The following is a 17,055-nucleotide window of genomic DNA, read 5'->3' as shown; positions in this document are numbered from 1 at the left end:
TACAAACATGGTTTTCCCCAATATCCCAAATAATGCTGGCACAGGGCACCTCAGGTTCTGGAAGGAGATTGGCATAGTCCCCAAGGAGGCTGGCCCTCTATTCTGGTCTGGACTGGTCCCGTCCTTCCTTTGCTCCCCCTCAGGACATCTCCATGCTGCTCAGCTGCTCCTGCCCTGTTCCCAGGCAGGATTACACTGCCCCCACTGCTCCCCAGGGAATGTGCCCATCACCTTGGTGTCCAGGCAGGCCTCGAGCTGCTGGTTCACTCTGGCTTGGGGACTGGGCCATTTCTCAGTAACCCTGTACTTTACCCTTGCTGGGATTTCGGCTTTCCACAGCATGGCACGGAGCCAGCAGGTAGAGGCAGGCCAGCATCATCCAGGGAGCACAGTGAGCCCTGTGCCCACACCCCTACCAGGACATCAGGGACATGAGGGGACCCCTGTCTGCCTTGCCTGCATCAGCCTGGCTCCGTGCTCAGATATAAGTGATCAGGACAGCTTCAAACCGAAAAGTCTTTTTATTGGTACCATACATGACTCATAAATGGCACGAACTATGGAGGGAAGGAAGAAAAAAAAAAAAAAAAGGAAAAAAAATTAAAAAAAAAAAGAAGAAACAAAAAGGCATTACAGTGTGCCCATGGCAGTGAGGGCTCTGCACCCTCCACAGCAGCCGTGCGGCATGGCGTGGAAAATCGTACCTTAATTGTGACACAGAGCCCCCCCCTCCCTGCCCTGCCACACCAGGCTCCCACCCTGGGATCCCACCCCCACCTGCAGAGGGGCTGTGGGGACCCCCATGCCTGGGGGTCTGAGGGGCCGAGCCCTCCACCTGCAGCCTGCCCATGGAGGGGCCCAGGAGCCAACACAGGCATCTCTCCAGGGATCTTCAGCTTGAGATCACACCAGGGCTGACTCAAGGCTGTCTCCCTGCCCAACCACAGGGACAGCAGAAGGAGAGGACACACGGGGTGCACCTCCTGCAGTCTCACCCATGAGTGGGCAAGGCACGGGGTGCTAGTAGCACCCCTGCAGCAGCCAGAGCCCCTGGGCACAGGCAGGCCCTCAGTGACACCTGCCAGCCGCATGGGGCAGCAGGACTGTGGGACCCCCAGCAGGGAACTGGGGGGGTGTCTGATGGAGAGAATGGAGTACACCCCTCACTCCCCCAAACTTCAGGGCTGCTCCGCCTGCCCCAGGCTCCCTTACACACACAGACAGACACACAAACCTCTCGCACACACACTCTTACACACACTGATACCCCACTAGGGCAGTCCCCCCCACAGCAGCACTTGCTGCAGCCCCACCACGGGGCATGCCAGGGGGTTCCCACGGGCAGCCTGGACTCCCATCTTCCCCCAAAACCCCACTCCAAGGCTGCTGGGGTGAACTGGTTAGTTAGCACAAACACCCTCCCGCAGCACCTCCCATATTCTCCTTGGAAAAAGCCTTGGAAGGGATTATTTTTTTTCTCTTTTTCTTTTTTTTAAACCAAAAAAAAACCCCAAAAATTATTATTTTTCTCATCGTTTCCCCTAACATCAATGGAGGCACCTGCTCTAGTGATAACACATTGAAAGAACAGTATCGTACACACTGTCTACAGCGCGGAAATGTACAAGCACGAGGTACACGAACCCGAGGGGGGGAGCGGGGACAACAGCACACAAGATTTACATTGAGAAGGGAGGCAGGGGGCTGGCCCCCCCCGGCCTCTGGAGGGATTAGAAAGGAAGTCTGCAAAGTCTCTCCTTGGTTTGAAGCTCTCTGAACTGGATATAAAACGAGACTTCCAAGAGAAGAAGCCTGTACAAAAGTCAGGACAGGGTGAAAGGGCTCAGGACAGGAGGGGGGGAATGGGCAAGGGGGCTGAGGGGGTATTTTCCCATTTTTTTTTTTCTTTCTTTTTTTTAAACTTACAATTTAATAATATTATTTTTTTTTCTTAAAAAAAGACAAAAGTAGGAGGTACCAGGAGCCAGGGGTTGCAAAGGGGCCCCAGGCAGATTCACACAGGGTGGAGGGAAACAGAGGGGCTGCAGGCAGGGAACAAGGGCACCGGCTGCTCCGGCAGAGCCGCAGGTCCTCTGTGCCCCCCCAGCCCCCCACCATACACTTCCTATATACAAGAGTCCCCCCATGGCTGTGCTGCGCTCTCGCTCTGGGGAGCGAGGGGAAGGGAAAGGTGCAGGAGAGTGGGAAAATGCAATGGGGCCCTACCCTCAACACCATCCCAGCACTGAAGGATCTGACCCTGGCTGGAAGAAGCTCTGTGGCAGAGCCTGAGGCACAGGGAAGGCTATCCATCACTGCCCCTCCCAACCAGCCCCATGTTGGACTAGGGATGTGCAACCCCACTGCAAGTGGCTGCTCAGCAAACACCAGCCACAAGGCCCAGGGAGGAGGAGGGTCTCTGCGCTGTTCCAGACCCAACACATGGCATGTGGTAATGCCAGCCGCTGCCAACACCTCCCCACTAATTCCCCCTCACTCAGCTAGGAGGGGTTGGGCATGTTGGGACAGGGATGAGAAGATCTCTGGGCAAGAAGCAGAAAAGAAGAGCGAAGGGGGAATAATGAAACTACGGCCCCGGAAACCCACCCCTGCCCTGGGGTCCGTCAGGGAGGCAGGCGTGGGGGTGCGGGGAGGCGGCGGGGGTGACGTCTGGGGGCTGCCTGCCTGGCGTGCACCCCGGGCCGTGCACCCCATCATCCATGTGGCGCTGATCCGCCCCCGGTACCTCACCGCTTCCCAGTCACTCTCCGTTGAAAATGTACAGGTAGATTGGTTGGGACTGAGTCCACGGGGCGGCAGGGGGGCCGTTACTGCGACGCCTGTGACGTGGGGTTCTCTGACTTGCTCTCCTGGCTGGAGGGCGGTTTGCTGTTCCAGGGGCTGTTGGCCCCCAGCGCCGGCGAGTTGTTGAAGCTGTCCTCGTCATCGATGCCGTTGGCGGCGTCAAACTGCGTGTTCTCCAGCCGGGTGATGAGCCGCTCGTCCTCGTCCCCAAACTCCCCCCCCATCAGCGTGGGCTCGCCTACCACCATCACATCCTGAAAGGGGAGACGGTCCCGAAACATAATCGAGGTGGGGGGAGCCTGGGCTGCTAGACCCCCCCCTCTCATCAGCACAGCCCCTTTCCCCAGGTGTAGGGCGACTTCCTCATCTCCACTGCAGAACCCAAGCTTGGGCACTGAGTGAGGCAAACACATCCTCACTCCTTTGCAGGAAAGCAAAGGGACTCAGGGAAAGTAGCTGGGACACCCCCTCCTTCTTTTCCCCATCACATGGGAAGAACTGTGGTGGCTCAGATAGGCAGTCCCTGGGGGTCTCCCCCTAGCAGCTCCCAGGGGCAGGGGCAGAGAACCCTACCCTCCAGCCCTGAGGAGGAAGAGAGAATGGAAACGGGATGCTTACAGGTACCTGACTGGACAGGGCAAAGGTGCTGGCTGGGCTCTTCTTCTTGCTGTTGCTGTTGTTGGTGTTTCCCCCACCGGAGCTCATGGTGCTGCCCCCCGACATCTTCCTTTTCCGACGCTTGCTGGGCTGCTGCCGTGCTGGCTCGGCTGGTGGAGGATGGAGACACATGGACGGTGGATGGAGACATGGTCAGTCCCAACAAGAGGAAGCTGGTGCCCCCAGGCCCTTTTATGCAAACCCTACTTCTTCAAGGACCACGCTCCCCCTCCAGGCTGTATCACCACCCTCCTGACCTCCACAGCTCTGCTGTCCTCCCAGACCACAGGACAAGCGAGGGGGCAGGAACATTTCCATCTCTGCTTTGCTTTCCACAAGCAGCCGGCAGCTCCCAGGCAGGGAGCACTGGCTGCCTGCAGCCCTCCTCTGCCCCACTGGGAAGGCAGACCATCATAGAAAGAAGCCAAATGCCTGGTTCACCACCCCCAGCCTCATGAAACAAGGCCAAGAACAGCTCTGGGGCTGAGAGAAGCCTGCACCAAGGGCAGGGCCTGAGCAGGCAGTCCCAGAGACCCCCAGGCAGCACAGCAGGCAGTGTGAGACTCACCAGGCGGAGCAACCATCCGCTGCCACTTCTGGAAGAGGCAAGTCTTGAGGCAGTCCCGGGGACTGAGGCTGTAGGTCTTGTGCCGCGACATGAGCTCCTGCATTGGTTCTAAGATTACACAGAGCTGCAGAGAGCAGACAGATGCTGGGTTAGACTGCAGTGCTCTGAGCCCAGCAAAAAGGAGACCCCATAACCCTAACCCTAACACCTCTACAGGCAGGTGTCTGTGCTGCAATGACCCAAGCCATGCTGTGAGCTTGTGGGATCCACTGCCCCACAGCTCTCTACAGACCCTCTGCATGATCCCTTTTGCAAAGCTGGCCTTGCAGCCTACCCACACGCCAGGACAGCCAGACATCAGGCAGCTGACAGCACAAGACATGGCAGAGCTGCAACCCACCTCTTCTTGCACACTTACTCGGAGGTAGTTGAGTGTGGAGTTTGAGAGCCCACAGCGTGTGATGTTCTTGGATAACTGGTCCAGCATTTGGGGATCCTGTGCCTACGAGTGAGAGGGACAGAAGGCTCAGCTGCATCCCATCCAGGCTGGGAACAGCCCTCCCGTGCCCCAGCCTGCAATACGGGACTGGGTTGAGGTATCCCAACCTGCAGAGCAGCCTGAGGAGCTCAGCAGCCCAGTGTCATTCATTCCCAGGGGAGCTCCTGGAGCTGTACTCACATGCATGGCAAGGATGCTGCGGGGAATAAGTTCTCGATGCTGGCGGATGCTGAAATGCCACGTCTTTATCCTCATCATGTCATCAAACATGAACTCCAGGTAGAGCCGCCCCTCCACACATACCTGGGCAGGCAGGGCACAGGGTCAGGCACAGGCTGCCCCAGCTTCCCGCAGCCAAGATCCCCTAGGAACCCACTGCTGCACACTGGAACACTCTCATAGTGGCTTGCCTCTGCCTCTCGGGAGTCTCAGCAGAAGCCATATGAGCCCAAAATGCACAGCTTTGTGGGACTGTAGCCACCAAGGGAGCACAAAAAACCAAAGCAGGAGGGGCAGCAGAAGCTGCAGGTGCAGGCAGTACCTGGGTGAACATGGGCTTGCCGTGCTGGGTGACCATGGTGCACTGGTCACAGTCCAGTGAGACGAAGTTGTTGTGGAAGGACTCCTTGGGGTGCTTGAGCACGTAGTAGAGCTCTGTGGCTCCCCCTTCAAAGATGCTGCGGAAGTAACGGGGAATCAAAGTCCGGCCAATCGCTGCAGCAGGAGGAGGAGGAAAGTAAGGTCAGTAAACCCAGCTCATCCAGATGTTCCTTGGAATGTACATGAAGAGGGTTCCCCCATACTTTCTGGCTGGAAACAGCTGAGCTCTGACACCCTACCCACATGCCCCTGAGCACACAACTGTCTCCTGCTGGGGGGCAATGCCCATAGGAAGGAGGACTCAAGCTGGTACTCACTGTATCTCTTTGGTCCATCCTCCAAGCAGAAAGTGATTGTTAACATGGCGTCATCCTCAAAGAACTCAGTGGTGAAGGCATCCCACCACAGATTATCACATTCCTGGGGATGACAGAAAGATGCTAAGTTATGGGGAGGAGAGACAGACAGACACAGGGTGCCAGGCACAGTGCTCAACCCATGGAGGACTGCGCTCCGAGCCGAGTGCTGAGAGATGAGGGTGATAAGCCCTGTCCCACAGCCACGTGTGGGAGAAGGCAGTGGGGGCCCCCACTGCCAAAATAGTGCCCCAGCCAACCCTCACCCTCCCAGCTGCCTACCTCTGTCCAGTTCTGCAGCCGCTTGTTGAGCTCAAATATCCTGTAGTCGGTCTGGTTCCCGTACGGCGTGTGCCTCCTGCCCAGAGAGCACAGCAAACCATCAGAGGAGAAGGCAGCTACTGGGTGTGGAGGGGTCCTGAGCCCACAGGGGGAACACATACACACCCTCCAGGGCTGGAAGGGTCTGAGCAATCCTCCCACAAGCCCCAGCCAGCCAGCATGCTGGCCCTGCTGAGGCACCCCCACCACAGTCATGAGCTCCCCACAAGCAGGGACCACATCAGCCCCCTATGCTTACCCGATTCCAGGCTCCAGGTACGTCGGTGGGTACATAGGAGTAGGTCTAGCAGTGGAAAGAGATGCAGGCACGTCAGTGCTAGCAGGGATGTCCCTGCTCACCACAGCTCCTTGTTCCCTGGCTACAGCAGGCAGTCAGGCTCACTGGAGGTGAGACCCTTCCCACAGTGCAGACTGTACTCTGGCTGCCAATATCTGACAGCCCCATGGGGCAACCTGTAGCCCAAAACTGGGCTCTGATCCCACATCATTGGCTACTCCACCCCTAGGACCTAGCCAACTGCTCCTTGGGGACATACTAGCTCCTCTGCAGCAGTGACTGGCAAGTTGCCAGGCGAGACACATGTTGAAAAAGGGGCTGCTTTGGCAGGAGCTGGGAGGACTCCCTGTCATTCCAGGGGCTTGGCCAGGGAAAGGGCTTGGCCTGACAGAGCTCAGGTCCTGGAGGCTTCCTTCATTCCAAATATCACTCATTCTTAACCCACTATCAACTGTGCCTGCTCCAATTCCCTCCTTGCTCTTGTGCTAACTGAAACAATCTCTGTTTGCTGCTGGGAAGCATAACACAGAGACCCTGGGGTGCAAACTGCAGAGTGTCCTCGACACTGCAGATCCCTCCCTGGGCCCCAGCTCACCCCACATCTCGATCCAGCATGGTGCCTGGGTGGAAGGGGGGGAAGGCGTTGCCGTTCGGGGGCTCCTTTGGCGAGTACAGCTTGAATGACTTAGAGGAACAGCCTGGGGAGAGAGAGAGAGAGAGAGAGAGGGGGCACATGGGTCAGTCGGGGGCACTCTGCAAGGAGAGACACCCTGCTGCTGCTGCTGCTGCTACTGCTGGGAGGAGGGGGAGGAAGGAGGAGGAAGGAGGAGGAAGGAGGAGGAAGGAGGAGGAAGGAGGAGGAAGGAGGAGGAAGGAGGAGGAAGGAGGAGGAAGGAGGAGGAAGGAGGAGGAAGGAGGAGGAAGGAGGAGGAAGGACCAGTCAAGCCTCCAACAGCACAGCCCCATCCCTCCTCCCTCCTCTGCTTCCCCCCTGTCAGCCTACTCCCTTCATCCCACACACAGCTCCACATCTCCCCCGTGCAGGATGGAACTCACAGGGTCAAGGCTGAGCTCTCAGGATCAGCAGCCAGAGGGGCCCAACCCTATCCCAAGGGTTTTTCACTGGTATCCAAAGTTTGTCAGTTCTCAGCTGGCTGGGCTCTGGGGATGTGCCCGAGTGGTACAGTCCAGCTGGTGAGCCTGAAGAGGGGCTGGCTGGGCCCTAACCCTCCCTCCTGCACTGCTCGTAATCCCACTGACCGACCTGGGAATCACACAGGATCTTTTCGCTGACCTTTCTATCGTCATGGTGACGGGTGAATAATCACCCGGAGGGATGGATGGCAGGTCCCCAGGCAGCCACCATCTGCCGCTCGGGCAGGCCAGCGGCCACCCGGACCCAGACGGACAGAGATCCCACACAGCAGCCCCCAGCGGTGATCAAACCACCCCGAAACCTCACCACCCATCACAGCACCAGGGCAAAGGACAAGGAACATATAGAGGGGCATGGGGTGAGGTGGGGTCTGCAACAGAGCACATCACGTGTGAAACCAGCACACATCCTGGAAGCAACCTGGGGGTCCCCAGACCTGCCGAAAGGAGACATTAGGTATGCAGGGCAGAGCCAGCCCTATCCAGGCTCCTTAGGGGCAGCCAGGCTCCCACACTCACCGGCCCGCTCCCACCACGAGGGCAGGTTCCCGGGAGCAGTGTCTGCCAGCACCGCTCCCGAGCCCCGCGGGAGCCCCGGCACGCCCCGCGGCTGGCAGGACCCGGCACGCTGCGCCAGGATGCTGCTGAGGCACGCGGCTCCCTCCCGGCGGGCAGGCGGGCAGACGGGCTGACCTGGATGGGGCGCAGCAGCGGGCGAGCTGCCAGGCAGCTCCGGCTCCACCGGCTCGGCCGGCCCTGCCGCGCACAGACACGTCTCTCCCCGTCCCGCCGCAGGCAGGGGCCCCGCAGCCGGCCGTGCAGGGCTATGGCTGCAGCCGGGGCCGAGGCGGCATCCCCATCGGCCCCCGCCCGCACACAGCCCTGGGACGGGCGCTTCCCGACGCCCACGAGCTGCTGGGATTGCCACCCGGTACTGCAGAAAGCAAACCCAGCAGCGGAGGGAAGCGACCCAGAGGCGCCAGACGCACCACTGCCCCTCTGGGCTTCACTCCACAGCCAGGCTGGGCAGAAGGGCGCAGCGACAGGACTGGAGTAGCAGCTCGACCGGAATGGGTACAGAAGAGGAGCAAAAACCACCGGAGTCAAGGAAAGTAGTGCCTCCAGACAGGGGCCCCAAGATGTCCAGCTTGCTGCAACAAAGAGCTCATTAGCCAACAGAGGTGAATAACCAAGGCGTCACCTTCACCCCTGCCGAGCCATCTGGGACCCCAAGTCAGCAGTCACAGAGACTGCACACACTGCTGAGCAAGGGCTGGTCAAAAATAGAGGGGGTCACTTTCCAAGCATTAAATCCAACTAGGAACAGGGAAATACGTGTTTTACCTCTTGATTTTCTTAGGGCCTTTTTACCATATTTCCCCACAGCAGCTGAGCCCAGCGCCTCTCTCCAGCACCCACCAGGATCTACCATTCCTGTGCAGCTGGAGCCAGCCCAGCCACTCAGCCGTGGCTCACTGTTCCCACTCCTGCCCGCCTGCAGTGAGGATAAGTGGGACATGGCACAATTTCTCACATGGCTGCTAACAATGTCAGCCCCTTGCTCTTACTGGATGATTTCATAGATAAAGAAATTTCTTAGTACAGAGATCAGTGCTGGTCAGTTTCTGCTGGAGAGGAGTTTTTGCTTTCTGCTTCACCCACATCAACTTGTGCCTAACAGACATAATAATTCAGCCCAAACTGTACTAAAACACAGCATTTCTATTTCCTCCATTCTGTCGTTATACAGCATGACACTGAAGCATGTTCAATGCATAGCAAACTTCCCAAAACTCCCAAACTTCTGTTGAAAACAAATTGATTAATTAGGCAGCACTGGCATTCATTGGCTGGAGCACTGCTTGTTTCTGGTCATCATGTCCTGAGGGGCAAAAAAAAATCAGACCCAGCAGGTCTCACCCTTCAATTCTTTGTTTTTATTCATGGATGAGACATGGGCGGACTAAATTCCCAAAGCTTCTTGCTTTCCTCAGTCCCCATCTTGTTTCTCAGGGTGCAGGAAGGTCTCCTGCGGTGGTGAGACCAGGGAGACACATAACTCTCCATCCATTGTGCTTCTCATGCTCTTCCATAGCTCCCTGCTGCTGGAGGTGGGACAACAGATGAGCCGGGCCATCACTTCTCCTCAAGCCTCCATTTCCATCCTGGGCCTTTCCCAGCACCCTGCTTTTGGAGCTCCACTGAGTGACCTATGTCAGGATCAAGAGTCTGTTATGAGACCTCAGCAAGACTGGCATCCTGACCAAGTATTATTTTTAACGAAGCCTAAAACATGTCATTGGATTCAGTGGTTTGAAGTAACACTAACAACACCTTATGATTTGATACAAGCTGTCCAAATTCTACATTCACCATAGACACACTACACACATTACACGAAATGACACAATTACTTTACAGCAGCAGGAACACCAGCTTTTACTTGCACACAGGTCATGCTGCCTGGTCTGGGACATCCCTCCATCACTACCTCTTTCCTTCACACTGCCCCAGCTGCCTGCAAGCCCTGTCCAGCCAGGTGCAGTGACACAGACATGCAGGATGTGGCCCTTCCCAAGCCAAGCCCAGAGCCCGGCCCTCTTTGGTGTTTCTGCATGCCACTGCCCTGCCTCCTGCCTTGAGCACAAGATCTGGGCAGGCTTGGTGATCCAGGCAGGTTTGGAGCAAACAGGTATGCTGCTTGGTGGCTGAGCATGCAATGCCCCTGTGGAACATGAGGCAACACAGATGCTTCCTGTGGCTGCTTACGGTGCTGGGCCAGCGACACAAAAACATCCAGCAAGGGAAAAAATCAGGCTGACTCTGCAGCTGGTGAGCTACCAGCCCAAGCAGGTCTGGGCAAACAGCGCAGTGCTCGTGGCCAGGTGGGCGGCTCCATGACTCCTCCTCAGTATGGAGGGTGTGGAAGAAGGGGACCCCGTGAAGGCATCCCACAGCTCAGCATCCTCGGCTCAGGCCAGGTCCACAGACCTGCCGAAAAATCGTGGGCAAGTGAACAGCTCCAGGTGGGCGGCCATCCAGGTGCACCAGAAGGCAGGTGCTCTGCCCATGGTTCGTGTACAGCCCAGCACTGCCCAACCCTCCACATGCCTTCTCCTCTGCTGTCCCTGCTTGCCAACTATCAGCCCTAAGGGGGAAGCTCTTCCTCTGTGGGGAAAGCACCATCCAGTGGGTTTGCTGGAGCAGGAATCATTCACATCCTAGCCAAGCTCACAGAGCTGAGGGACATCAGATTTCCCAAGGCACCAAAAGGATGGTGGATGCCACACAGCCAGGAGACAGCAGGGTACTGTGAACTGAGGCACCATGGAGCTGCCTGCCTGGGCAGGGAACATGGAAAGCAGAGAGAAAAGCCCCTGTCTAAACTCCCAGAACTTCAGCTCACCATCAAAGAGCAAAGAACTGCTGAGGACAAAGGCAAAGCAGCATCAACATCTTGTTCCTCCTATACCTGTGGCCGCTGGCAGGTATTGGTGCCCCCCCTACCAGACAGGAGCCACCCCTGTCTGGGCAGCCAGTGCACTCTCTGTGCAAGGCAGCAAAGCTCACCAACAAGGCTAAAAACATAAATGATAAAAAAAAAATGAAGAAGTGGGGCTTGAAAGGGGCCGCAGGGTTACAGCTCAGCCGGGGAGCGTGCTGCTCCTCCCAGGAGCCCGGGAAGAAGAGAGGCCAGCCTTCGCTACAGGCAGCCGGTGCTTCCCGGCATGCCCCGTGCCTGCTTCCTGGCTGCCTAACGAGGCTTTAAAGTGTAAATAGCGGCATTGTTTTGCAGGGCTGCCTCGATGGGGTGTGGGAGTCCTGATAGCAGGAAGAAATACATCTTCCCAGGCCAGTCCCGCTGGCATGAGGTTGCTATCTGGGACTGGGTGCAGGGCAGCGTCTCAAATAATTCACGTGGTTTTGCCCAGTGATAGTGCCGAGTGTCCGGGAAGTTGTCAGGGCTGGGAGGCAAACAGAGCATTCAGAGCGACTGGGACAGGCAGAGGCACATGCAGCAGTCCATGGTCTGCCTCCACAACCATGCCTTCCTTCACCTTCTCCTCTTCTTTGGAATAGAGGGGATTGAGAAAGGCCAGTTGCAAACTCTGACGCTGTTGTTAAGCCCACAGGAACTCAGGGGGAACCCACCAAGACATGACCTGAGACATTATCAGCGACAATATCAACTTGCAGAAATCCCATTTGCTTTAGAAACACAGAACTGAGGAAGTTGAAGCTTCCACGAGGGTGGGCTCTCCAGGGAAGAGGAGATACTACTTTTGGAGGAGACCACGTGCCATGGATTCAGTGGCATCCAGAGGCTGACCCCAGCCAGGACACTGCCTGGCCCTGACCCGTCGGAAGGCAAAACCCACACTGCCGCCTGCCCGGCTGCATGCAGATATTACTCTCACTTTTCTCAAGCTGAACATCCAAGCCATCCACAGACCTTATCGGGACCACAAGCTGCCTCTTTGCCCACACCACACCACATGCCTGTGCATGGTGTCCCAGTCCCAGGTCACATCCTGCAATATTAGTGCAAAAGTTCCCCACAGCAGCACACAAAGCATCTGAACTCAAGGGTGCTCTTCTCTGCAGATCGGGTCACAAATTTAGGGGGACAGCCAGAGAAGGGATAATTACCTACAGCTAATTATTACAAAGTGGAAATCTTGATGTAGGCTGCAAAGCAGTGCTATCTCAAAGCACCAGGTGAGGAGAACTTGGGTGGGATGTGGATTTGCAGGTCAGGGCTCAGTGTAGCCCCACAGCCACACCTCTGCCAGGGTCCAGGGTCTCCCAGGAAGGCATCCTCTGGAGCTGGACATTTGGCTGGAGCCCCAGGGAAATGCACTGCCCTGCAGTACCTAGGGAAGCAGGAGTCTCCCCTTTCTCATTTTGTTCCTCAGATGATTCAGACATGTAGATGGGGAATTCTCCAGAAGGGAAAAAGGGAGAAAAGCACACCCTGCCAATTGCAAAACAGCCAGAAAATTGCATCACGTCCAAGGCTGCAAGCCCCAGATGCAATCCCACAGATAACCCAGTTTCAGCTCCACTACTATCAACTTACCATGAGGCAGTCATTTCCTGCAACTCTCAGGGAAATATCCCACTGTCCCTAATTACTCCTTTCAGTTCACTGTCTCAAAGATGATCCATAATCAAACACTGTCGGTTTCAGCCTCAGGAACGCACCTTTCACATTTTCAGACACTTTCCCTCTCTCCCAGACCCATTCACCCCGGGGCCCTGCCACCCTGCAGCGACCAGGCTCACATCCCTCCTGCAGCCCGCATCCGTGCAGCACTGGCAAACAAACGAACAATGTCTAGGAACCATGGGGCTGGATAAAAAAACCCTGTCAGCATACCTAGAATAAAAGCCTCCTGACAAACTAGGATTTTCATCATCAAAGGTTTTCTAGGCTCTGCGGCAACACAAAAAAATCAGTTATAGCTAACCATGCCGATGGCCCTGCAGAACGTGATGACAACATCCCTGCTCACGGCTGCTTGCCTGCCATGCACATGGTGGAGCAAAACTACACAGCTCTGCACGATATTGTGGGGTCGTTGCTCAGGGACAAGATCTGCCCGGTAGAGCTGGAGCAGAGAGCCACAAGTGCAGGGAAGTGGCAGCAAGAGGCTGAGGTCTGTCCTTACACTTCGAGAGGGGGATCCACAGCGATCCCCCAGGCCGGCAGGACCCCCAGCGCTGCTGCCTCGGAGCGCAGGAGGCTGTCAGCCCCCACGTGGCGCATGGAGATTTGCGATCCCGGGATGCAATGCTCCCCTCCCTCCCTGCCGCTGCCAGCGGCGCCGAGAGCTGCACGCTGGGACGCGTAGTCTCCGGAGACAGCGGCCCCGCCGCCGGCCGCCTTGCTCCATGTTGCCTCCTAGGTGGAGCCCCGCAGCTCTGGCAGCCGGCCAGACGCCCGCTCCGGAGGGGGGAAAAAAGCTGGATAACTCCCGCCGCGGGCATCCAGCTGACCTGGCTGGGGCAGCATGCACCCGGGGGCAAACCATGGCTGGCGTGCAGCACCTGCCACAAGGTATGGACCGCTCGCAGATGCCCACAGACAGGAGGGACAGTGCGAGCGTGGCGGGGACCTACTCGGCGCAGCTTTACAAAGCACCTCCATTGCTTCTTCGAGCTGTCAGGACAAGCCTCTGCCCTCCTGCTCAGGCAGAACTTCTCTCTTCTCAGTTCTTGGTTAAGAGACAACGTGGGAGCGGCTGAACGAGGGACCCTGCCGGCAGCACTGGGGACAGGGCAAATGCAGTGGTTGCTAGAATCGCACCGCTGCACTGACAGCACGTGCTGCTGCAGCTGTCAGGCCTTTGGACAACCAGTGCAGGATGGGCCAAAACCCCAGGAAGCAAAAGGAAAGGGTATGGTCAAGCACACCTGCCTGGTGCTCCTGAAGGCATGAGGAACCCAGCCCCAGGGAAACCCTCTTGCCCCAGCATCCCTGATTGCAGTTCCACACGAAACAACAGCAACCCACGGGGCAGCAAACCTCACTGTGGCAAGCATCACAACCCACAAACACACACGCGGAGCAAACAACAGCAGGAGCACTCTGTCCCCAGATCACTCAGAGGACGGGCGGTTTCTAAGGGAGAAGGCCAGAAGAAGTGCTATCCTGCTCTGCCACCACACAGGACTTTAGGTTCATATTGTTAATGCAAATGTCAAGATCACACCAGTGCAGAGCTGCAAGCAAATGACAGAAGGCATGCTGAGAGAGACCACTCTGGGCCAAGCACTGCTGCCACCCTTCCAGCCATGGAATAGAGAAGGAGTCTTGGAGCTGGACTGATCCATACCCTCTCCTCCTACATCCTGAGGGGCTGGGCAAGCTCAGGGCTGCCAGCTATCACTGCTCTCTGAGAAGCTGAAAGAGGCTCCACGTCCCCAGCCTGAGACACCTTTGCTTCAACTGAACTTCTGTGGCTTTTTACTACCCTTTCCCTATTTTACATGGATTGTAACCTGCTCCTGGTGAGGGGGAAAGTCATCAAATGACAGCAAAACCTTTGTGTCACCAAACCTTCCAGCACCAGCCTGTCCCCCTTGGATCACAAGTTTTCCTCTCTGAAGCAACACAACTTATGTGTCGTTCTGATCAGCACTACTCAGTCTTTAAGGGATGCTCACATCACAAACCTGGGCTTTCTACAGCACCAGGAGTGGAAAGACCACATTCAGTACTACTTCAGTGAAAACCATAATTCCCCCACAATGAGAACACTCCAAAACTTAAGGCTTTAAATGTTTAAAGGAACAAGGACACTGATATTTACCTAGAAACAGAAGCAGTAAGAGCTGGTACCTGACCAGCACTAGAATCACTACTCAGACACGGTGCTATCGAAAGCATGTGGAGAGCAACTGGGAAGACCCTGGGACAAGGTGTTTGCTCTCACACCTGCCTGGCCCAGCCTCCAGCAGGCTCAGACCCTCCTGGTGAGAAGAAAGCAGGTGATGGTTTGCAGTGTGAGGTAAGAGCACACTGTGAGTCCCCAGAAGGTGACTCCCTGATAGACCCCACAGACTTGGAACCCTTTGCTCACACCTCACCCTGGGAGTGGTTGACACCTCCAGTTTTGGCTCCTGCTTCGGCAATGGCTTTGGCTAGGGATGGCAGTTGCTCAGCAGGTTCCTGCCATGGTGCCTGGCTTCTGCCAGCTAAGGCTGCAGTAATGGGACTGGGGGCTGCCCGAGCCAAGGGAGCCCCCATAGTGCTGATCACCCATCCCAAGCAGCAGGCTGGCAGGGACTACTAGGCTAGCCACCCGAGATCAGGGCAGCCTACTACAGCAGGCTCTGCCGAAGGGACTCCAGGAAAACACCCGCCTAGCTAAGACACCCCTCCACAGCTCTGGCATGCATGCTGACTCCTAAACTGGACCTGCTGAGTCTTTCCCACTCCTGAGGATGCTGTGCTCACCCTCAGCTTGGTCCCCACTTCTGGCTGGCTCAGGTCGAGCCACTGCTTTGTCTGCCAAGGAGGATGAGCCCCCTGTGCCCATGGCCCCCCAAGCCTGGACACCCGGCAAGGCAGCTTCTGAAAGATCTGTAGGTCTCATGTGTTTGCACCCCTTGGACCTTTTATTCCCTTTGAGGCACCCGTGGGAGACTGGCTGGACCCTTTGAGCTGCGAGCAAGGATGAAGTTGCAACAATCAGTGAGGAACGGAGGTAGAGTAGCCTCCAGAGCTGTGCACTGGCCCCATAAACCCCATGACAGCGCACACAGGGGGACCAGGAGGGCGTGGGGCAGCTGTCAAGGGGCTTTGGCAGGGGAAGGAACCCGGAGAAGAACAAAGGGAGCTGTGGGCTGGGATGGAGCAGGGCACAGCAGGGCATGGGGTCTGCTGGCAGCACCCCACCAGGCTGGGGGTGCCGCTCCAAAAGCCAATACGTGGTGGAAAGAAAGGGGAACCAGGGGAGGGGAGAAACATCACAGGCAGGGAGGGGGAGGACAGACATGGGAGCTGAAGGGGAGGGAGCGAGATGAGGGGCAAAGGATGCACTGAGCAGCTGGGGAGGGATGAGGAACAGGAGAACTGGGTAAGGATGGAGAGGGGAGACGAGGAGGGAAAGGGGAGCTGGGGACAGGGAGAGCCGGGCCGGGGGAGCAGAGGGCGGGCAGGGGGCTGCCGCGGGGACCCCGGGCCGTACGGGGGCCCGGTGGGGAGCGGCGGCGCGGTGCGGTCGCGCACAACTTCGCAGACGCGGGGGCGGCGCAGGCGGGACCCCGGCCCTCACCTCCGCCGCCCGAGCGGGGCCGCCACCGAGGTGGGGGGGACCGGGAAACTTCCGCGGGGGGAAGGGGGGCGCGGGGGGGCGGGGTGACTCACGGCGCGGCGGCGGGCGGGGGTCCGGCGGCGGCGCGGCGGCGGCGGGCGGGCGGCGCGGGGCCGCCGCGGGGCGGGGCGGGCGGGGCGCGGGGCGGGGCGGGGGCGCATCCTTTGTCTGCGCCGCCGCCGGGACCACAACGGCTGCGGCGGCGGCGGGGGCCCCTCCCCCCGCACCGGCTCCCCCGCCCCGCGCCGCCCGGGGGCCCAAGGGCCAGGGGTGACGCCCGAAAAGGGGTCCCCGGAGAGCTGCCCCCCCACACCCGCCCAGCGCCGGTACAGGCACTCCCCGGGATGGGGATGCGGGAGCCGCGCGTCCCGCTGAGGAGCTCGGCACCAGCTGGGGCGAGGATTCTTTCCCTACTGCGAAAGTTTGAATAAAAATAGACCTTTTCCCTAGCTTGGTTTCGGGGTGTCTGAAGTTTTTTCAGTTTTGTGTTTTTTTTTTTTTTCTTTTTTTTTTTTCTTTTTCAAACTTGTTTCCCTTTCGCCCGGTTTCAGAGAAAAGAAAAATACAACTGGTTGGTTTGGGAGGGGGAAGAAAAATAAAATGTTCCAGTTTGCAATTGCCATCATACCCCCAGTGTATCCTTTCCTTGATAAAGCTGCAACCTCTTCCAGTTCGGAGATTTTACAAAAATTTCCATTATGAAAATTTCCCTTACAAAAAAAAAAAAAAAAATCCAATTTTTCCCATTCCCCTTCTGCCCCTTGCAGCTTCTGCTCCTGCCCTGGAAAGTGAGACTGGCATAGACCTCTGCTGCCAGCCCAGTCGGCAAGCGCATGGGCTCAGTGCATATGCACGCACACACGCGCACACACACACACACACACACACACGTGCTGGTACAGCTCACCCTACACACATGGGCTGGTGTTCACGCCGATGGGCTGGCATGCACTTGCACGCCTTCCCCAAACGCC

General features: G+C 57.4%; 1 protein-coding gene across 3 annotated transcripts in view; it reads right to left on the bottom strand.

Moving 5' to 3' along the window:
• Positions 1–502: 502 nt before the first annotated feature.
• LDB1 (LIM domain binding 1) overlaps positions 503–17,055 on the bottom strand; it is a 25,985-nt gene continuing 9,432 nt past the window's right edge. For 2 of the 3 annotated variants that reach the window (XM_005520675.3, XM_014250507.2), the window contains exons 2-11: positions 6,700–6,802; positions 6,066–6,110; positions 5,768–5,843; positions 5,447–5,549; positions 5,071–5,243; positions 4,710–4,832; positions 4,449–4,532; positions 4,031–4,154; positions 3,424–3,572; positions 503–3,059 (exon numbers count right to left, since the gene is read on the bottom strand). In XM_005520675.3, coding sequence (XP_005520732.1) covers positions 2,829–3,059; positions 3,424–3,572; positions 4,031–4,154; positions 4,449–4,532; positions 4,710–4,832; positions 5,071–5,243; positions 5,447–5,549; positions 5,768–5,843; positions 6,066–6,110; positions 6,700–6,802 — 1,211 coding nt within the window. In that variant the 3' untranslated portion in view covers positions 503–2,828. The remainder of the gene's footprint in view (positions 3,060–3,423; positions 3,573–4,030; positions 4,155–4,448; positions 4,533–4,709; positions 4,833–5,070; positions 5,244–5,446; positions 5,550–5,767; positions 5,844–6,065; positions 6,111–6,699; positions 6,803–17,055) is intronic. The other variant, XM_005520676.3, reaches the window with a different exon arrangement.

This window comes from Pseudopodoces humilis, chromosome 9 (genome assembly GCF_049639895.1).
Source record: "Pseudopodoces humilis isolate 2021_Gansu_Grassland_sample_001 chromosome 9, ASM4963989v1, whole genome shotgun sequence".
NCBI lineage: Eukaryota > Metazoa > Chordata > Aves > Passeriformes > Paridae > Pseudopodoces > Pseudopodoces humilis.
This window is presented reverse-complemented; position numbering and strand designations above follow the sequence as displayed.